This window comes from Diceros bicornis, chromosome 22 (genome assembly GCF_020826845.1).
Source record: "Diceros bicornis minor isolate mBicDic1 chromosome 22, mDicBic1.mat.cur, whole genome shotgun sequence".
Taxonomy (NCBI): Eukaryota; Metazoa; Chordata; class Mammalia; order Perissodactyla; family Rhinocerotidae; genus Diceros; species Diceros bicornis.
In genome coordinates this window covers 41085668-41108645 of record NC_080761.1, presented here as the reverse complement: position 1 = coordinate 41108645, position 22978 = coordinate 41085668, and the positions used below count along the sequence as shown (strand labels likewise).

The window sequence follows — 22978 nt, the reverse complement described above, 5'->3', positions numbered from 1 at the left end:
GGTAAACTTTACCTTAATAAAGCTGTTTAAAGAATTAAATAGTAATAAAAGAACTAAATAAAAATATAAAACTAAAAGACAAGTGAAGCATTATAAAATTAATGCTAACAATTGGTGAATGCGTATGGTACACTGGTAATTTCTGGCCTGGGTCTTGAAGATGGGTGGAGTCGGGGTGGGTGTAGAGAACCAAGGATGAGCGTGGGAGGCAGAGAAATATCCAGGACAAAAGTAGAAGAGTTCAGTGCAAAAGTCCAAGGCAGCCTTGGGGGCAGAGCTAAACCAGTTTGACTAACAGAGGGACCAAGTTGAGGGTGTCAGGAGCTCAACAGGTGGTTTGGGGCCAGACATTAGAGACTTAATTTTCAGACAGGAGGTTTGGAACTGGTCCATAAGGCAATGAGGAACCATTAAAGGGAGGAGTGAAATGATGAAAGAGGTGTTTTGAGAAGGTTAATCTGGCAACAATGTCTGGGAGGGATGGGAGTAGGAGAGGAATGGCAGGCAGGGATGTCAGTTAAGGAGGCTGCCACAGTAGTCCAGGCTTTAGATGATAAAGGCCTGAACTGGGGTCATGGCAGCGGGCCATGTTAACTTGAAAAACGACAGTAAAACCCCCAAAATATTATCTTATATTTTGAAGTTTTATGTGCTAGCCCATTGAAATGAACTATTCCATGCAATGTGCTGAGATATACGCCCCCTTGAAAGACATTTAAGATACAAAAAGTGGGAATGAGAGTCAAATCCATTGCTTTTGTTCCCTGATGATGGTGGATTCCCGATTCCACCCATCCCTTATTTTATTGTAAATGATAGCACCAAATCCAGGGATCAGGTGGGATGGAGGCTCCAGGAGCCTGGAGAATTTAAAAGCATGGTCATTTGAGTGCTGCCAAGTAGAAAAATAGACTGTGTGTCGGAAGATTGGTTTATGATTTTGGTCAAGTCTAGTTCTTTCTCTAGGCTCAATTTCCACATCTCTAAAATAGGGAAACTAAGCTAGAGCTGGGATTTTCAAACCATGTTCTCTAACTATGCTGAGTAATTGATTCAGAGGCTTCTCAAGTGATCTGGAGATCCAACCATTGGAGATCTGGGACCCCTACCTGCACTTCAACCAAAACAGCTCTGATTTTTTCTGTTTTAGATTTTTGGCTTCATAGTAACATTTCAGTTGAACCCTTTTGGTTCTGTGGCTTTAATTTTTAAAAGAACTAGGCTATAGAAACTTCTATGTTCCTTCTAGCTCTAAAATTGACTACTCTGACTTTAATTTCTTTTATATTTTTAGGAGGGAACAACTTCCATAAAAATATGATTTAAAAATATTTAATAGCCAACTCTTTCAGAAGATGCAAGAGTTTCTTTTAAAGAAAAGAAGTAAGGCCTTCTGAGAGGTCTTATTCTCAGAATAGAATCTGAAAGTAATTTTATTTGAAGTGTCCAAATCTTGGGCTTAATTCTGTCTCTGAGGGATTCAGTAACCATGAGATTGAGCCCAGATAGCTGAGGATGAAAAACAGCCATAGATCATCCAGGTCTTCCTTTCTCCAAGGGGAGTCTTGTGTGGGGTGTGGAATGCACGTCTCCTCTCAGCCAGAGGGCCAAGGGGAGGGCTGTTGGGATGACAGGGCCAACTGGAGCCTCGGCGAACACCCCCAGGGGGCACTTTTGTATGGCACCAGCTTGAGTTTAATGCTAGTGAATCAGTGATTATTTCCCACCATTCATAGCCCTTCTCCAATGTTTAGAATTTCCATTCATCAACCCAGATAACTCAGAATCTACTAACATTCCTTGGATAAGGGCTAACTATTTCTAATTCCCAAAATGTAACTTTCTCCTCCTGGGAAGACCAGCAAAGGCTGTGGGAGGCCTAGGCCATGACCCTGGGTCCCGCCTAAGTATGTGCTTTCTTTTATTTCTTCTCCTTCTCCTGACAATGAGCAGGGATGGAAGAGAATCATAATAGTAATGAGGGTTAACTTTTACTAGGCACAAAGTACTTTATATGCATCATTTAATTTAAGGCTCCCAATAACCATATAAGTGGACACTATTATTATCTCCAATATTCAGAGAAGCAAATCAAGGCCAAGGTCGGTTAAGGAGCCCAAGGTTATATAGCTAGTAAGTGGCAGAGTCAGGATTAGAACCTGTTTGCCTGTCTTTGGGTCTGAACTCTTAACTACATGTGATGCTGTTCTAAAGGTCTGCTTTACTTAGTGGGACTCATGGGACCTCAATTCAGCAGTCTCCTCTCCTCAGTGCCTACTCACAGGTCCCTCCCTCAAATCTGCAGGCCAAAGAGAACTTTTTCTGAATGCTCTGGGTCCTGTATGCTCAGAGGCCACAAACTCCAGGAACATGAGAGGACAATTATAGCACACACAAGTCCCTTCCTCAGCATCTCACTCATGGCAGAGTGGGATAGACTCAGGAGAGCAACGCCTTTTACAATATGCCCCTGGGAGGAGGTCTTCATCTAGAGCCACTTACTTGGAGAATACATCAGCGCTCTCTCCTGCACTGCTATTTTGCCATATATAATACTGTACCCCACATCAACATTCCGTGGAAAAATGGTCACTAACGTGTTCATGCATGCACACACACACACACATATGCTCATTCCACACCCTTTTGATTCTTTATCCTGCTGAAATAAAACCGTTCCTAAAATATGAAAAAATAATCATTCCCGCTTCTGTTCTGCGACATTTGGGGTGAGACACCACCACAAGGCAATTTTACTGCCAAATTAAAACACCTGTGGTGATATAGGTTAACTCTCAGTTGCAATGCTCTTAGCAGGCACCATCTGATGGAACTCTATATGGGTTGATAAAATATGAGGCAAGAATTCTAAGAACCTAGGTTGAAAGAGGTGGCCGCTTAATTTTCAGAGGCAGCTTTCCCCTCTGTAGAAGCAAGCGCGATGGATTTCCATCAGCAGCAGCTCCATCCTGTGAGTCATGTGTTAAACAAAGGCAGCAACGGCATCAGCGAGGTCAAGTCAAACGATGCTTATATGCAAGAAAGGGGAGGGTCTTCCATCTGGTTTTGACACAGAGATTTTTCACTTCAGGCCTAGTGATTCTGTTCTTGGCTAAAGCTGCTTGGGAGGCAATACTTTTGGGGGGACTTCTCTGTGGAAGACACAGAGGCCTATGAAGCTGGGGGAATTGCAGGCAATTCAAAGAAGGAATAGGGGCTGAAAACAAGTGGAAGCTGGGTGTAAATGAATTAATTTATGCTAGTGTAGGAATTATTTAGAAAGGTAGGTTAGTTGGGGGTATATCCCTAACTTATAAGGTGAGTCAGGAATGGTGAATGCTGATGCAATCGTCTCCCCAAATGCAAGGCAAGAGGGGAACTCAAGTTCTCTTGCTGAGAAGTTGTGGAATTTTTGGAGTCAGGAAACTGACAGTAAAAAGGCAGGATTTCCTTGGCCTTCTTTTCGTAATAAATCATGTTTTTTATTGTCCAGTAACTTGGAAGAGAAGAACTCGAGAGGCTTTGCCCTTCCTGAGTACAGACTAGAAACATCTGGGAGTAGGAGGTGCAGGGAGGACAGGAAGGCAGGTGTAGAGATAGAAGGAGAAGAGCCCAGTGTTCTGAGAAGAATCCTGGGCCCAAACAGCACGAGCGAGGCCTGGTTTTGTTCCTCAAGGAGCCCATTTGCAGTCCATGCTTCCGAGTGTTGAGTAAGGGCTGGCTGCTTAACTCACGTCCCTGCAGCCTAGTTAAAATCTAGTTACACAGTATGGTATAAATGGTTACAAAAATACTGCTCCATAATGTTAGGAGGATTATTTTGTTCTGTTCTTGCCTTCTGTATGTATAGGTCTCTGGTGCCTTCTTTTCCTCCTTATGCCTCTTTTATTATCTCCTTCTGAGCAGCATACATACCTCTGTCCAGTCAGAGAGAAGCCACTCGCTGGGACAGTCATCTTTCTTGCAGGCTTGCTGGGAGGCTGGTTTTGAGGATGAACAGAAGGTCTCAGGAAGCTCCAGGAAGCTGCCATCAGCCATGCGCTGTTTGCAAAGAACCTCACGCTTCTGGATGCCCCCTCCACAGGTCCTGGAACACTGGGGAAGGAAGAGAAAGTGGACCCAATGGAAGGCAGTAGTATGTCTGACTGCCAATTCTTACCTTAGCCTTGGCTGAGTAAAGAGCGAAAAAAGAAAAAATTAAATAATTACAGAAAAAGAAGAAAACCCAGAAACCAGCCCAAAGGATTTTGCTTCCTCACCTTGAAATGAATTTTGTAGCAAGATCTATACCTTCCACTCTTAATCTCAAGTATTTAACTAGAGTGTCCAGGAATTTCCAGGGTCTTTAAATCTTAGAAAGTTGTTCCTAAACTATGATTTGCAGCCACCCAAGACAACTGGTTTAAAAGGTTAGTAAAACAGAGTGTTAAACATGTTTATGATCCTGTGAAAATAATCTGTGCTGCTTCCAGAATGAACAAGAGAGAGCTCCTGCCATCAGAGTAAATCTAGACGAATTAATCAGCAGAGAAGGCAGCCCGTTCTCTCTGCAAGCATAAACATCCACTCTGCCTAATTGGAAGGGCATTAGATTCGAGGCCTGGTTTTCTGAAGAACTCCCCCGGAAGACTTTTCTCGTAGGACTGGTCATTTCTTAGGGCAGTGGGAGCATTTTCAGTCAGATCTAACCCTAGCAAATCTATCAACCTAGGATTACTCTGTACTAGAGATATTTTACTGTAAAAACTCTAAGGAATGCTCTGCTTTCTTCAATAGCCCATTTTCTTTAACCAGCTGCCCTGAGGCTCACTGGGAAATTAGGCCTGTGTGTGTAAAGCATGAGAGTTTGTGCTGACGGAGCTGCTCCTGCTACAGCAATGGCCTCTCAGAACTTGTGGGGGTCTGTGCTCAGTGGGCTGTACTCAGAACTGCAAGGGGACTTGTGCCCACACTCAAGATAGGATGGTGATACAATGTCCTTGAGTACAGTCAGAGTGCTGCTGTAGCCCAGCTGTCACCCTCTTACTCAATGGTCCCAACCCTGAATGCACTTTAAAATCACCTGGGAGTGAACGACAAAAGACCCCGAATAGCCAAAGGAATCCTGAGAAAAAAGAACAAAGCTGGAGGTATCACACTCCCTGATTTCAAAATATACTACAAAGCTATAGTAATCAAAACGGCATGGTATTGACACAAAAACAGACACAGATCAATGGAACAGAATCGAGAGCCCAGAAATAAACCCATACATCTATGGACAGCTAATCTTTGACAAGGGAGCCAAGAACGTACAATGGAGAAAGGAAAGTCTCTTCAATAAATGGTGTTGGGAAAACTGGACAGCCACATGCAAAAGAATGATCTTTACATTATCTTACACCATACACAAAAATTAACTCAAAGTGGATTAAAGACTTGAATGTAAGGCCTGAAACCATAAAACTTCCAGAAGAAAACATACGCAGTACACTCTTTGACATCGGTCTTAGTAGCATATTTTCAAATACCATGCCTGACCAGGCAAGGGAAACAAAAGAAAAAATAAACAAATGGGACTATATCAAACTAAAAAGCTTCTGCACAGCAAAGGAAACCATCAACAAAATGAAAAGACAACCTAACAATTGGGAGAAGATATTTGCAAACCATATATCTGATAAGGGGTTAATATTAAAAATATATAAAGAACTCATACATGTCAACAACAACAGAACAAACAACCCAGTTGAAAAAAGGGAAAAAGATCTGAACAGACATTTTTCCAAAGACGATATGCAGATTGCCAACAGGCACATGAAAAGATATTCAACATCATTAGTTATTAGGGAAATGCAAATCAAAACTACAATGAAATATCACCTCACATCCATCAAAATGGCTGTAATTAACATGACCAGAAATAACAAGTGTTGGAGAGGATGTGGAGAGAAGGGAACTCTCATACACTGCTGGTGGGAATGTAAACTGGTGTAGCCACTATGGAAAACAGTATGGAGATTCCTCAAAAAATTAAGAATAGAACTACTATATGATCCAGCTATTCCACTGTTGGGTATTTATCCAAAGAACATGAAAACACAAATGCGTAAAGATACATGCACCCCTATGTTCATTGCAGCATTATTCACAATAGCCAAAACTTGGAAGCAACCTAAGTGCCCGTCAAGGGATGAATGGATAAAGAAGATGTGGTATATATACATAACAAAATACTATTTAGGTATAAAAAAGATGAAATCTTGCCATTTGCAAAAACATGGATGGAACTTGAGGGTATTATGCTAAGTGAAATTAGTCAGACAGAGACAGGAAAATACTGTATGATCTCACTCACAAATAGAAGATAAAAACAACAACAACAACAAACAAACATATAGATACAGAGATTAGATTGCTGGTTACCAGAGGGGGAGGCAGGAGGGTGAAAGGGGTAATGAGGCACATGTGTGTGGTGATGGATGGTTATTAGTCTTTGGGTGGTGAACATGATGTAGTCTACACAGAAATCGAAATATAATGATGTACACCTGAAATTTATATAATGTTATAAACCAATGTTACCTCAATAAAAAAAAATAAATAAAAATGAATAGAGGAAAAAGAAAAACCACCAGGGAGCTTTAAAAAAGTACTGAGGCCTTTAAAAAAGTACAGATCCATTAAATCAGAAACTCTGGGAGGTGGGTCCCAGACATCAGTTTTTTAAATTAAAAAAATATTTTTTTAAACTTCCAGATAATTCTGTGCAACCAGGATTGAGAACCATCTCTCTGAATGAATGCCCTTCCACCATGTCCAAGGGGAATAAAATAAATACAGAGGCAAAAGCCTGGGAGCCTCTGTTAGAACCAGCGGTGGTTTGGACCCCACCGGAGCAGGCGTGCCCTTTGCAGTCGTGAATGTGTTGAGGTCACAGAGCTCCTGGATAATGAAGTCAGAAAAGCTATCCACTTTGTCTAGTTAGGGGTTTTAACTCTACAGCCTTTCAAACCATCCAAACCAGTGGTGAATAACCTTTATTTGCATTTTAAATTTTAAAAATTTGGAATGAAAATAACCTTATTGAGTTCCACAGGGAAAAAATGTATTTTCTTATGTCTGGATTCAACAGCCTACCCACTGACTAATAGGCTAATGATAAAGATGGAACCACCCTACGAGCTAGGTCTTATGCCCACTTTACAGATAAAGGAGCTGAGGCTAGAGAGGTGAAGTGACTCAACTAAGGCCACACAGGGGCCAGAACTGGTTTATTTCCATTCCATGCAATATTCCCCAAGCTCCTACAGATCACATGCTCTGAGCTGGGAGTGGTAGGCACCAGGGAACAGCCCAAGCTCAGCTTCTCTTTCCTGTGGTTGTAGGAAGTCCCTCTCTGCTTCAGCGAGGGTACCCTGACTGCTGCTTCATGCTGAGGGCCCCAGGCCTCCTAAGCACCGAGCCTGCCAAGAGCCTGGTCTCTTCCTCGCTCCCTTCTGGAGGGGTCATGCTTTGCAATGCAATCCTTAGCCTCCACTCTGTGACCATCCCTGATCGACACGAGCCAGCCCATGATCCAGGTTGGGGACCAACATTCTAAAACAGTTCATCTACTTTGTGGTGGCCCTGGAAACGTGTTCTCCCTAGACCCTTTGATTTCTCAGCTGAAAGGCTACATTTGAACATGGCTTCTAGGCTATGCCACGAAGTTGGGTGGGTAGGTGGACTACCCCAGTTGTTCCTCATCACAGATCAAAACAGTTCCTTCCAAGGGCTTGTCTAGCATGTAATTTAGCCTTAATTAAGGAAAAATCTTTGGCTTCAGAGCTAATGATTCAAGCTGGCCCAGGCCTTTGGCTTCTCTAGCTCATTTCAGTGACTCTGACATTTTCACTTATCAGAGAAGTAAACTTTTATTTTAGTTCTTGTTTATTAGCAGTTCAATAAAGTCTTAAAGGATTTGACTTCTTTAATGCATTTTGTACCCACACTGCCAAGCACAATGTTTTTTGTGAATGTAAATCCTCAATAAATATTTGTGGAATTGAATTGAAGTTGGTGGTTGGGGGAAATTTAAATTAGTGGCTAAGAATTCCATTTACTTAGAAAAACTCTTCTTGTTACTATGGACAACTAAGGTTTTAAATTTGGTTTTGTTATCTTTTGCATGACTTCTTAGGTTCAGTCTTCTCTCATTTCTGTCAAATTCTCACTTCTAATCAATGAGTTATTCTATCATCAGATTAGTTATAACTTTTATTGTTCAGGCCTTGTTCAGAACTCTTTTATAACTAGACAAGTAACCATGTGGATTACTGAGTCCTAAGGATTTGCCAAACTTAGGGGCTGTGGTCTCCACAATTCTTTCCATTCTATGAATTATTAGAATTCTTCCATGAACTTAATGTAATTTTGTTCAAATCATAATTGTCTGAAAAAAGCAAGTTTATGCTGATGAGTCAAAAATTTAAATCTTAAGCTCTGATCTCTCCCCATCCCTATTCAACATGCCCACTTAAATACAAACAGGCACCTTGACCTAAGTACGTTCAAATGGAACTTTGATTCTGCCCCTCCAAGCTCACCCCAAATCTGCTCTCCTCTCAGTCTTCCCCATTCATTTAATGGTGCCATATTCAAGACAAAAACTTAAGAAATGTCCTTGAGTTATTCCTTTTTCTTACCACCTCTTCCCTGACACTCAATCCATGGGCAAATACTTTCAGATTTGCCTCCAAAATAAATAAGCTTTACCTCCACAATAAATAATAAATTGGGATACCATCATCTCTTATCTAGACTACTGCAAAGCTTCCTAACCATTCTCCCAGTTTCTAGTTTTCTCAGTTAGGTCCTAGCAGGCCAGAGATGGCATACTCAATTAGAAGACAGCTCCTCTCTCCTTCTGGCTGATGGCCTGGTGAAAACTCCATTGGTTGAACACAACTAGAAGCCAGAGGGTAGGTCTATATAGGTCAGCCTACTGGGACACAAGAGGAGAAAGCAGAGAGTGGATCTATAGGAGCAATGGAAGATGTGCAGCATATCATCTTACTCCTCCCCAGTCTATTCTCCACACAGTAGCAAGAGCGATGTTTGCAAAGCATAAATCAGACGATATAATTCCCACGCTTAAAACCCTTCAATAGCCTCCCCTTGTGGTTACAATAAAATCCCAACTGCTCTAACTCTAACTTGCAAAGCCCTACATGTTCTGGTCCCTGCCCCAATGGAACTTGGAGATCGTCTAACTCAAATCCTTCTAACTTCATTCATTCATTCAACACAAATTTATTAAATACCAATCATGGACCAAGCATAGTTCTAGGATCTAGGTTCTAGCAGCGAACGAGAGGAGCCTCGCACATCTACAATCTCATCTTATACAACTCTCGTTTCCCTGCATATTCCAGCCACAGTTGTTTTTTTGGTTGTTTGTCCCCCAGGGCCTTTGCACTTGCTCTTCTCTCTACTTGGACCACTCTTCTCTTACATCTTCATGTGGTTGAGTCTTTCTAATAATTCAGGTTCAATTCCATTCTCACCTTCTTGGAGAGGCCATCTCTGACCTCACAACTAGAGCAGCCAAAGCAGTCTCTATCCTATTAACCTCATTTTATTTTATTTTTAAAATAGTGCTTTTAAATAGCTCTCATCCCTTTCAGAAATTATCATTCATTAGACTACTCATTCTATGAAGGAAGGGATTTTGCTTCTCTTGTTGATCATGTTAGTGTTTGAGAATTGCTTTCAAAAATCCCCACTATGATATTGTTACATCTTTAATACAAGACCTTAGGAGTGGATGACTCCATCTCTAGTTTTTTTCTCCACAACCTCTCTCATTTTTTTTCTTTTAAAATTAATTATTTGTTTGTTTCCCAATAAAGAAGTGGTCAGGATATGAGCTGAACAGTAGAGTGGCACTTTGCAACTGATGCTGGAGGTATGTGATGTTTTGATAGGATCCATAAATATGTACACTGTAGTGAAAATGCAGTGTATTTTTCTATGAGAGAAGGAACGGCTGATTCATAAAATCATCATCCCTGAAACCTCACAGTGACATCAAACCACTTTTCTCCTAATCCTTTGATTATAATTCACAGTCATATTCCCCATGTTTGTCAGGCATAGAGGACATGTTCCTGAAGTTTCTGTTCCCTGTGACTATTTTAGACACTTCACTAGTGATGTCGGATTTGTAGGAGTACAGATCTCTTCAATGCTTGATGGCTGAAATTTTCTTTTTCTAAATATCTTATGAGGCACATGGGCTTCTATTAAATTTGAATAAATGCTCCTCAAATAAACAAGTAGTTGGATAAGAACAGCTCTCAGATTCAAGCTGTTCAGTTAGAGCTTCTTAGTGAATGTGGTAATAAGGAAAGATGCAGGCTAATTATCTTTCTCTTTCAAAGTGAGGAAGTCCATGACGAAAATAATTTGGTGTAATTTCAAGGGTGGAGTGTAATAAAATGGTGCTATAGAGTGTAACCACTCAAAATAAATAGCTGGGTTATCTATTTGTGGATAGGACTTGATTTAAGGGACAGACCTTCGGGTGATTCCCCCCACACTGTACAGAAGTCTGTGACAATACGATGACAAAACAGCTGCGAGAAAAGTAAAAAACAAAACAAAACAAAACAGCTTGTTATTTTCAAGTTTGATCTACACATAAAGCTTTTAGGAAATTCTCAACGCCCAGAAGATAAAATCCAGAGTCCTGAGAAAGTCCTTCAGGTCCCTCACACTCTAGAACCTGCGTTGAGCTTCCCAGCCACACTCCTTGCCAGCCTGCCCTGGGCCAGTGCTTTAGTGACAATGGACAATTTGCCTGTCCCTGGGCACACAGATGCTATCTCTGCTCAGGCCTTTGATTGTGTTGGTCACTCTGTGAGCAATGCCCTTCCCCTCTTTGTCCATCTAGAAACTTCCAAGACATCCTTGAAGGCCCAGCTCAAAGGCCACGTCTTCACTAAAGGCTCCTCTAACCCCTCTGCTTCATGGCGAATGAGTCACCTCCCACCTCACCGTGACCTAGAAGGGTACTGCATCTCTCCTATAAGGTCTAGTCATTTATGTGCCTGCTCTTTTCCTCCACTTCCCTGCATGAATGCAGGATTATGCATCTTTTGAGGAAAAGGAATGTACTCATCTTTCTATTCCCCAATGCCTAATGTAGCGTCTGGCAGAGAGCATGTACTTCATAAATGTTTGTTGAATTGATGATTGGATGAACAAAAGGGCCAAAAATCCAGATGTTCAAAAGATGTAAAACAAATATCCAGTGGATGGGCTGAACATCCACCTTTTATCAGGCTGTTTTGTCATCAGCCAGAAGCTGCTTCTAAGTCAGTCAGCAGTGGGATTCAGCCAGTGGCAAGGTGTGCTCTGACTCTCCAGGTATGGCAGATGACCATCTAGCTGAATTAATATTGTCAGGAATATTTGTCAGGCTTTCTTAAAAGCTTGTCTTACCTTTGCTCAAAAAGCTTCCCTGTTGTGTTTACATTGATGAAAATGTGCTTTTAGAAAACTTTTAAAATTGTAGAAGATGAAATTTCAAATTAATAAAGGTTCCAAAGTCTGTGATGACTTTGTGAACATGTTGACATTACCTGGTGAGGCTGACTGTTCTGCAGCAAGAGGCAGAATGCAAAGAGCACAATTTTTTAAAAGGAACAGAAAGAGAAATTTAATAAAACTAAATGAAAATGTTTGCTTTTATGAATCATCATGTAAAATAATATTGTGGTACGGAGAGGTAGATCTCTGAGAAGGGATATTATTTTTAAATATATGCCATAAACAGAATAAATAACAAAAAATAGTATTTATATTGCTTGTACTAGCTGCTATACATGTTTCATTATATAAGGTCACGGATTGATTTGTTTTATAAGAAAAGTAAAAAATATACAATAAAGGGAACACTTAAAAGTTATGTTTCTATACAAAAATACAATGGCTCAAGTGACTTGTATTTTTAGAGATTTTCCCAAGATCAGCACATTAATAAATTCTGCTCATATTGACACTTCTGGTTTTATCTTGGTAGTTTAATTTCCTGAGAGCTGAGCTCATTTTCTTGGGACCTCAAGACATGTATTGAGCCCAACAAAGTGAAGTTTATGTTCTGTTTCCGAGGTCAGCTTTCCAATTTTAACATAACGTGCTCTGCTTATAGCTTCCAACCCATTTCATTCATTTCTTCATTCACTCATTCATTGTTTCATCAAACATTTATTCAGTACTTATCGAGTGCCAGACACTGTATTAGGTGCTGGGGATTTAAGATGATTAGTAAATGGTTACCATACTTTAGGTATTTGTAGTCCAGTCAGGGAGAAAAAATTACTATAAAATAAGATCAGTTTACAAAAGAGATGATACAGAGGAGAGTACAATTCAGTCTTTCTGGAAAAGTTGGGAAGGCTCTACAGAAGAAAAGACATGTGAGGGGCTGGCCAGGGAGATGAAGAGTGCTGGCAGAGTCAGATTATGTGTGCAGAGACCAGGCTAGGAAGGGCATGGCATGTGAAATAACTTTGAGGAGTCCCGAGAAAGTGGAGCATAGGCTGCGTGGGGAAGGGTAGTTGGGAAATCAGACTGACAAGTCAGATGAGGGGCAGATGGTGAAGGGCCTTGGGCATAATTTGAACATAATCTTAAGACCTTGGGGTGTCATTAAAGGTTTTAAAGTAGGGGGTAACTTAATGCAAATTGTAGAAAGTGATTCAGGCAGCAAAGGCCAATGGGTTCCAAAGACTACTGCCCTGTGAGATATTAATGGGTGTGCCATGGAGAAAGGGTTTTCTGGTCAAATAAGTCTAAATAACATAATACCTTACACCTATTTGGGGGTTCTCAGCTCATATTACTATTTTAAAGGGCCTGTAGTAAAGAACCATCACCAGATGAGACTTAAGCCAGACAACACAGGGAGATCAAGTCAAGGCTGTAATAGTTTGGTTAGTTGTAAGGACTGGAACCAATGCAGTGGTAGAAGGATTAGAAAGGAAGAGAGCAGTTGATATTGGTGAGATATAGGAGGCGGAATCAACAGGATGTGGGTGTTGACTAAGTGTGAAGAACAAATGAGGCTGAGATGGCTCCAGTTTCTAGCTACAGAACAGGCTAGATGATGCTGTCACCCAAACCACAAGACCCCTGAAGGAAGACTGGGTCGGCTGGGGAAGGTGGCAGGTAGGTATGTTATCAAGCTTGGTGTTAGATCTTTGGAATTTGAGGTAACTTTGCGATACACAAGGTTGAGAGGTTCCAAAGGCAGTTAGAGGCAGTGCTTGGTACATAAGAGAGGTCAAAAGTGAGCCAAACTGAATTAGGGCTCAGAGAAACAAAGAAAATGAGGTGTGGAACCTCACTTGCTAAACAAAATTATTAAAATGAGAACAGAATTTCTACCCCAACCATTTTGTGGATTAGAATTACCTTGTTCATCTAATATCAACTAAGCTTTCTTAACCCTGGAAGCCCAAGGGGTGTACAGTGTATCTTTTGGGTTTAATATTCCTGTTACTATGGGAAGCACGGGCTGCACACCCACTAAAATTCAGAGCAATTATTAAAAAGGTTTTCTGCTAATTAATAAAAACAAAAAACACTTCACTTGTGAATTTTGACTTCTGATCTCTGTTTTGCTTACATTTATTGTTGCTTCTAAAGGTAGGATCAAGTGTCTATTTCCTTCTTAAAATATACTACCAAAAATAGATAAACATCCTAATAGATTTTTCTCCCAGGATACAATATTTTTAATAAACTTGGTCTCTAATTTATGAGGATTTATAGTTTAGTCACTGGAATATAACAACACTGATGACTAAATTGACTCTTTCTGCTAGAATTCAGCCCTCTAATCCAGATTCAAGTCATTCTTTTCTGTGTGTGTGTTAAATCTACAAAATGAAAATTTTAATTCTCAAGCAATTATAGTTATCATTAAAATTCTCTTTTTTCTTAGTATTACCAGCAGGAACTCTTCTCTCAGATATCTTTTTACATAGCTAAACTACAGGCATTTTGAATTGTAACCCTCATAAAAAAAAAGTTTATGGGGAAATGGCCACATAATCACAGTTTTAAGCAAGGGGGAAGTAGGGGCTGTGGTTGTTTCCGTCTCTGCACAGATGTGTGCAATATGTGTGTACAGTTGGTGGACACCATCCTCAGTATGAAACCCACGCAATAAAGAGAAATACAAATTATGCTTCATAGTGGACTCTCTAATTCATATCAGTTTAACCCTTCTAGCATCTCTCTCTTTTTTTCTAATTTCTCTTTTTTTGTGTGAGGAAGATTAGCCCTGAGCTACCATCCATGCCAATCCTCCTCTTTTTGCTGAGGAAGATTGGCCCTGGGCTAACATCTGTGCCCATATTCCTCTACTTTATGTGTGGGATGCCTGCCATAGCATGGCTTAACAAGCAGTGTGTAGGTTCATGCTGGGATCTGAACCTGCAAATCCCGGGCTGCCAAAGTAGAGCATGTGAACCCAACCACTATGCCACTGGGCTGGCCCCTCTAATTTCTCTTTTAAATTTATTTTTTAGAATAAAAACAAAGAAAGAAGATTGATGCATATGAAACTCATAGATAGTAGCAAGGAGAGTGATAGTAGAAGGCAGATTGTTAATCTCAAGGACCTCGTCCTAATAGACATGAAAGCTTAGTCAACCCACAATATAGCAGATTGTGGTAGGCTGAGTAATGACCCCAAAGACATCTATGTCCTTATCCCTGGAACCTGTGAATATGTTACTTTACACGGTCAAAGGGACTTCGCAGATTTGATTAAGTTAACCACCTTGAGATGGGGAGATTGCCCGGATTATCCAGGTGCACTTGATATAGTCACAATGGTCCTTATAAAAGGGAGGCAGGAAGATGAGAGTCAAAGAGAGAGGATGAAAGGACAGAATGACAAGCGGGAGTGAAATGCTTTGGAGATGGAGGAAGGGGCCACGAGCAAAGGGAGCAAGCAGCCTCTAGAAGCCGGAGGAGGCAAGGGAACAGATTCTCCCCTAGATCCTCCAGAAGGAATGCCAGCCTGCCAACACCTTGATTTTAGCCAAGTGAAACTAATTTCAGATTTCTGACCTCCCAACTATAAGACAGTAAATTCACGTTGTTTTAAGCCACTAAATGTTTGGTGATTTGTTACAGCAGCAACAGGAAACTTCCACAGATGAACTACCCTGGATAAGGAAACAAATACTGAGTTTTATGTAAACTGCTGAATTTAGGGCTGGTATCAGATTTCCTCACAATTTAATACTTTAGAGCAAATGGTAAAGAGGTCTTGGGAAAGCTGCATTGCATAGTGGAAAAGAGAATGGGATGTGAAGCCTACAGCCCTCCTTTTCCATTTACTGGCGATGTGACCTGGGGCAAGCACCACCTCTCTGAGCCTTGTTTCTTCACAAGGTTGTTGTAGCGATTAAAAGAGAAAGTGAGACAGCAGTAGAATGAGCTGTACTACATGAAGTTTGAATTCAAGTTAACCTCGCAGGGCTCCAGGTTCCTCATCTGTGAAATGGGGATAATAGTAGTAACTATCACATAGGATAGTGAGGATTCGACGAATTAAATATGTAAAGTGCCTAGAACTGGGCTTGATACATAGTAAGTGCTGCTCTTATTAAAATGAGGAGAAGCTCCTGAAATGTAGCAAGTACTCAATAAATGGACTGGCAGACTTGCCATGCAGCTTTACAGCACCGTCCTCTACGCTTCACACACCTACCTGCACTGGGTGTTATGGGGTCTCACTGAGACTTGGTCTCTGCTGTCACTGATCTTATGGTCTGACTCAGAAGATCCAAGGGAAAGTGCCTGTCCAGGTGAGGTGGTATGTGATGGTGAAATGAGCAGCACTGGCCATGAACCATGTGGCTTCAGCGTGGGAGGATAGTAGAGGAGTCCTGGCATAAGAGGTAGGACTCCTGCCCAATTTGACAAGCAGAGGGGAGGGGAGCTGCATGTGGGCAGGGAGAAGCGTGTACAGATAGGTACGTACAAGCAGGGATGGGAGCACCATGACTGGAGATGGGCAGAGGCAGATGGGCAGGGGGATGAGGCCTGACTAAGCCATGTGGCTTTATTATATGGCAATGGACTGTCACTGAAAAAAATCCTAGCAGAAGACTGTCCTGATCAAAGTGTGTCAGACTGATTTACGACATATATAAAGTGGCTCTCAGTCCACTGGTCCATCAGACCAGTGTGATATGACTACGCCGTGTGAGGGGTATAAAGAGACATATAACCAATAGCAAAGATGATGATGATGATGATGCTGAGTGTGCGTATTTAATAAATTAGAGAAGATTCAGGAGACTAATGCACTAAATATGTGTTTCAAAAGCCAGCTGAACACAAACCAATGAGATATGAAAGCTAAATTGTTAAAGATAAATATTAAGTCCTTCACACAAGACCAGAGATAAAAACCAAGGGACACAGCATTAAGAGGTAGAACGAAATAAAGAAGGCCCCTAAACCAAAGCTAGAACTAGATTTTTGCTTCATTTCTGCCTAATTGTTTCTAAAATAAAATGTTAACGTAAATGCTTGAACTCCATGCTAGACTCCAGCGCTGCAGAACGTGTAAATATTGGCTATTTGCCATCTGTCACGCAAATGCTCTACAAAGGACAAAGGAGGCTGCATTCCTATCTGGAAAATGACAATTCATGTAATTTATGCTTTTTTTCTTTTTCCAGGAAGAAAAGCATATGCATGAGGTCAGTGGTAGCCCAGCATTCAAACAGCAAGAATGGGGATTTTCTCCCGTCAAACCGGCCAATATCCATCAGGTTGTTATCTGTCTTCCTTCAAATGAAACATTTTATCCCCCATCTCCCTTTCTTTCATATGAAAAATGATTGGAAGCTGGGTGTTGAAGGATTAGAGACCTCAGCACTATCCTCTAGCAGATCCAAGCAGCTAAATGGAGAAGACCACATGAGTGCACAGCAGGTTCCCTTGTCCCAACAAGGACTGCCAAGGAACCAGAGGGCCAACCAGGCAAATGGATAGTCAACAGCTGGTATCTTAACTAAGTGGTGTCCTAAGACAACAGCCAATGTAGCTTAGAGACTCCTAAGTTACTCTTGACCTATTCTACCATTGGGGCATAAACAATGACTTCCTTTCTTTTAACAAGCGGTCAGTAATAGCTTATTTTACCTAACAAAGCTTAACTAAAGAAGTAGGATTCTAGGAGATAATGCAGAAAGAATAGTCTATTGTTTCCTCTAGGTTTAGTCCTAAAAGTGACCAAGGATTCTTAAAACAGACCCTCTGCACCAAATGCTTCACAGGGGTTGTCTCTACAGAAATTGCTGGTGGCTTTCAATTTCTATGTTCTTTATTTCTTATTATCTTTGGGTACATTTTCATGATTACTATGTATTGGATACAAGAGAAGATATTTTTAAAGGTCTTAATAAAGTGTAGTCAGTGGGTCATTGGATGAGCTTCAAAGAGCTGTTTACTATTAGTTCCCTGATCTGAAAAATGGACTTAAATCCAACTCATCCCCAGTCTTCTCCCTAATGGAAGGAAATAAAAAATGTTTTCAAAATAAATTCATGTCTTAATTAGCCTAAGGTAGATGGAAAATGGAAGAATAATAGACTCTTCGGAAATCCACTGTTTCAAATAGGGACACTGGGCGTGGGGGTGGGGGTGGTGGCAATAGACCAGAAAAGATCGTGTATATGGATGTGCTCTGAAAACTGAAAAAACATCATAGGTCACTGCCATTATTCAGCAGCCTCTGTGGCTATTGAAAAGAGGTTGGTGTTTCACTCAGTTTCATGGCCAGGTCAATACTAGGACATATAACCATAAAATAAACATATCAGTAAGATATAAAGTCAGAATTTTCAGGGCATGTGGGGCAGTATTCTTGATCTATTGCTTCATTTTGTCATTCAATAAACAATTTATCCAGAACTTACTATGTACCTAATAACAACATAAGTTAATAATACAACAGTGGAGGTTGATTTGGGTTGATTCTGGGTCTTTTCTTAGGGTTGGCATGAGTTAGTGGTTCAGTTTAAGATCATGAATTCATTCTAGTTAAAGGTGACAGTATAAATCCATTAGATCAAGAGACATGGATTCTGGACCAGGCTTTATGATCTTGGGCAAGGCCATATCGAGGCCACGGTCACATCACGTGTAAAACAATGGTGCTCATATATAATCCCTGAGGACCCTTTCAGCCATAGTAGTCTCTGACAATGGGGTATAGTGGAAAGGATCACGTAAAACAGGGTTAATGGGAACCCTCAATTTGCTACCTGTATAAGCCTCCATTTCCTCAAACCTAAAACAAAGATAATAAAACTTACTTGTCACTGGATTTTTGTGAGGATTAACTTCAATTAGGTGTGAAATAATATATATTTCTTAACAGAACACTGGTACATAGACGTTCAAAATATATAACATCCTCTTGACTTCCACAAATCATCACACAGTAGCATGGAATTTATGAACTTAGCCAGATACATTGTAAGCTCTAAAAGAAAATATATAGTCCAGATGCTTTATACTTCAGTGTTTTGCTCACTTATTACTATTTGATTCTTTGAGCACTTTACGAAATTATAGCCCCAAGACGGGCAAGGAGAAGGAAGGGGCTCTGCCAACTGACGGTGAAAAAGCACAGAGATGCACAGAAATCGCAGCCCTCTCTCTCAGCACTAAGGCAAGAGTGGTGCTCTGCTCTCTCCTTCTCAGTCGGATGACTATATAATTTATCATTCTCGGGACACTTTTGACAGGGAAAAACTTTGAGTAAAACTGGGATGTATGTCCCCCTCACCCTTCAGCCTTACTTTTTGTGACCACTGTTGTCACTTTAAAGCTACATTTGATATCCTAATGGAGAGAAAATTGCAAAATAAGATTCTATCCAAATAACCTAAAATCTTGTGTTTTTAAAGGCATAAAAAAGATTATTTAACTAAAGTTCGATAAATATATATTAATTTTAGATAAGATTTATGATAAAATAGTTGTGTTTGTATTATTATAATAGATGCTTTAGAATGGGGTCAGCAAAATTTTTCTGTAGGACAGAGTAAATATTTTAGGCTTTGTGGGCCATATGGTCTCGATCACAATCATGCAGTTCTGCCCTTGTAGTGCAAAAGCAGCCATAGACAATATTATAAACGAATGGGCGTGGCTGTGTTCCAATAAAACTTTATTTACAATAAGTGGCTGTGAGCCAGATGTGGCTTTGGGGTGCAGTTTGCCAAAACCTACTTCAAAACAATAGTTTCCAGACTTTTGAAATTCATGGGACCAGGAAAATAAAAAAGTCTGGAATTAACTTAGGATTTCTAACTTTTTATTTTGCTAAGTAATTATGTTTTTAAAAAAAGAAAGAAAAATCATTGGCTGGTACCTTTATCTCTTAGAATTTTAATTAGCAAAAAACTAGAAAGGGCACAAATTCAGAACAAATTTAGCTTTACGGAAAACTCACCACATTGTTCTTATTTTTTAAATTTTTCCTTAGCCCTGTGTAAACTTTGGAACGAATATGCTCAGGTTAATAGATGGTTCATTTGAGTTGCTGTTGGAGGTTACTTGGTGTGGCACAGAAGAAAGAGTGTGGTATTTGGAATCGAAAGATCTGGATTTGAATAAGATTGGGAGAGTACTAAGAAGGGAGGGGCGAATAGACCTTGAACATTCCTTTAAAGGGACAAAACTACTCAGAGAGAGCGTCCCCTGTCCTGAATCAGTGCTGCAAATACAAACTCCAATGCCGAGTAACCCAGAACTCACCAGCTGCCATTGTGCAGGGTACCAGGCTGGGGGGCAGTTGAAGCGGTTACAAGCCTGCACTGTGCTGGGCTTGGGCTGGCGACACAGCTCATCAGCCAGGATTACTGTCTCATTCATCTCTCTGGAAAGTAGGTGGGAGCAGAAGACGTCTCTGGTCTGCAGGCCAACGCCACAGGTGAGACTGCATGGACTCCACTTGCCAATTTCCCACCTGGGAAGAAACCAGAGAGGAGGAGGACACCTTGAGCACCTGTGCAGAGAACAACTCCCATGACGTCACGTGTTGCTAATGGAGTAAAAACACCTAATTGGGAACGTGGGCAGTTTCAACACAAGATTGGCTAGGAATTCTATCCAAAGCCTAGAACCCATCCTCTCCCTTCATGTTCTAGAATTCATTTAGAATAAAGCAAAGAAAGTGATACAATGGAACATCCATTTTTACCCCCAAAATCATCAAGAATGGTCACAATCATGTCTATTTTGATGGAACACATAACCTTCATTAAAATAAGGGGGGTATGCTAGATAAGACATAGGTTGAGCACATAAAAGCTTTGGGCACCACATATTGAATAGTGGGACTAGAAGAAGTCTTTCTGCTAATCTCTCTAGTCCTCATTCTCAGCAAGACTGAAAAATTTGTGCTTGTTTTTCTTTGGCTTCAAAGTGAAAGGTTGTTGGCTCCAACTTCCTTCAAACTTCCATCATAGCATAGAAACGTCTCTGTCTTATGTATAAATATCATCACGGCCTGGGACTGGAGAATGTAACAAAAGTGAAGGTTGCTAAATAGATCAGTCTTCTTGAGGGGAAGTAGGTGGAGAGGATGGCTCATTATCTGGAAGTGGAAGCCAAATACACACGGATGAGTTGAGTGCGGAAATTGGCCATTCCAAATAACCAAGTCTTGAGAAGTATACTTAACGAGCTAAAGCCCTATAAAAACAATCCCATTGCATTTCCTTGTGGATGCAGCCTCCACAATGGGAATGATAAGGGAAAAGCTCGGTTGCTTGGGCTCTGAGTCAGAAGTGTTCTTTAATGATCAGTGTTAGAAAGTTCTGTTTACAATGTGAGGCACAAAAAGTCTACAAATAGGAGTTAGCCAAGAAAAACATGGCAAGTAGATCCTTTGGTAGCTAGGCCCACCTACCTTCTGCAGCTAACCCTGAAAATTGGTTTAAAAAGTCTGTGGCCTTCAAGTTTTTTGTCAGACTGTTAAACTGAGTATACACGCCTTCAATCTCTTCCTGCTACTCTGATACATAACTACCTTTCTAACCCGTATCTCCACTACCTCCTTTCATCTGTTGTTGTTAGCGCCATCAAGTAGATTCTGACTCCTGGCGACCCTGTGTACAGCAGAGTGGAACCCTGCTCAGTCTTTTTGAGCCATCCTCCCACCTTCTGGAGCTCCGCTGAAACCTGTCCACCATGGGTGATGCTTCAGGTATTTGAAATAACTGGTGGCTTAGCTTTCAGTATCACAGCAACACAATATGACAATGGACAGATGAGAATAACAAAGTAGTTCGTTACAGATATGGTTTAAACATAGGGTAGATGAGAGGAAGCTAGCTCTTTTTTTTTAAAATAATTTTATTTATTTATTTATTTTCCTCCCAAAGCCCCAGTAGATAGTTGTATGTCATAGGTGCACATCCTTCTAGTTGCTGTATGTGGGACGTGGCCTCAAGCAGGAGAAGCGGTGCGTCGGTGCGCGCCTGGATCCGAACCCCGGGCCGCCAGTAGCGGAGCGCGCGCACTTAACCACTAAGCCACGGGGCCAGCCCGGCTAGCTCTGTCTTTACTCAAGCTGTTACTTCTAATTTGGAAAACTTTTTGTCCTTTCCTTGCCCCTCAAAATTTCTTACATTTATATATCTCCAAATTTGTTCCATATTTAAAGGATGGTATCCATACCTGCTCCAGACACTGATCATTCTCTCAATTGTACTGTAGTTATTCTTCCTGTCAAGGGTCCTACTGGAGTATATATCTCTTGAAGGCAAGGTCTGTGTCTGAGCCAGTTTTGTGTCTCTCACAGGGTTCATCATAGCACCTTCTAGATAGTTGATGTATATGATTAATAATTTCCTGATAAATTAGCAAATGGAAGGGACCTACCATCATAGTGAGCACTTTACACACATTATATCATTTAATTACTGCCAGAACAACATGAGGTAGGCTTTACTGATTTTCCTAATTTTACAATTGAGGGAGTCTTAGAATCCAAGAGGCTGACTTGCCCAAATACCCCTAATTAGTAAGTGACTCCAGGATTCAAACTTGGTGTGTCTGGCTCCAAAGCCTCTCCACTTTCTATTATACCATGATGTCTACAGACATTTCCTCCTAGAGGAAATACCTTGAAAACTGTCCTATAAACATTCACAGAATTTTAAATTAGAAGAGGAGAGGCTGGATTAAATATATTTCTTTCAGATCCCTGTGTGAATTTCCATAAACTTATTTTTAGATCCCTAGCTTGGGTTAATTCCAAGCTTTAAAATGTTGTGGGTTATTGGTTTTAAAACATATCCGCACATTCTTTGCCACTCCTCCCTTCTAAAGGTGGAGTCTTGAGTATAGGCTGAACTTAGTGGCTCACTTATAATGAATAGAATGAGGCAGAAGTGATGCTATGTCACTTCCAAGGCTAAATCATAAAAAGGATATAGCTTCCACTTGGCTCTCTCTGACTGCTCACCCTGGGGGAAGCCATCCGTCATGTCATGAGGACACTCAGACAATATTAAGGAAAGTCCACATGCAAAGGAACTGAGGCTGCTCACCAACAGTCAGCACCAACTTGCCTGTCATGTGAGTGAGCTACCTTGAAAGCAGATCCACCAGACCCAGTCTAGCCTTCAGATGACTGCAGCCTTATGAGAGACCTTGAGCCAGAACTGCCTTTCCAAGCTGCTCCCGCTCATTAAACTGTGAGAGGTAATAAATGTTTATTTTTGTTGTGAGCTACTAGATTTTGGGGAAATTTGTTATGCAACAATAGACAATACTGTAACTGTGGGCCCTCCAGGACAGTTCAACTGACCCCATCTCTTATCAACAGTGATCAAGAATTGTCTTTCAGAAAATGTGCAAAGTCACATAGTCAGAGCATGCACTGAAGAAGAATTCTTGACCT

The 22978-nt window shown here is 40.9% G+C and overlaps 1 protein-coding gene across 3 annotated transcripts in view; it reads right to left on the bottom strand.

Annotated features, from left to right (window-relative positions):
* The window catches only part of ADAMTSL1 (ADAMTS like 1), an 855592-nt gene that overhangs the window by 114970 nt on the left and 717644 nt on the right, over nt 1-22978 (bottom strand). For all 3 annotated transcript variants that reach the window (XM_058565859.1, XM_058565860.1, XM_058565858.1), the window contains 2 exons: nt 19825-20035; nt 3916-4095 (listed from right to left, as the gene is read on the bottom strand). In XM_058565859.1, the coding sequence (XP_058421842.1) occupies nt 3916-4095; nt 19825-20035 (391 nt within the window). The remainder of the gene's footprint in view (nt 1-3915; nt 4096-19824; nt 20036-22978) is intronic.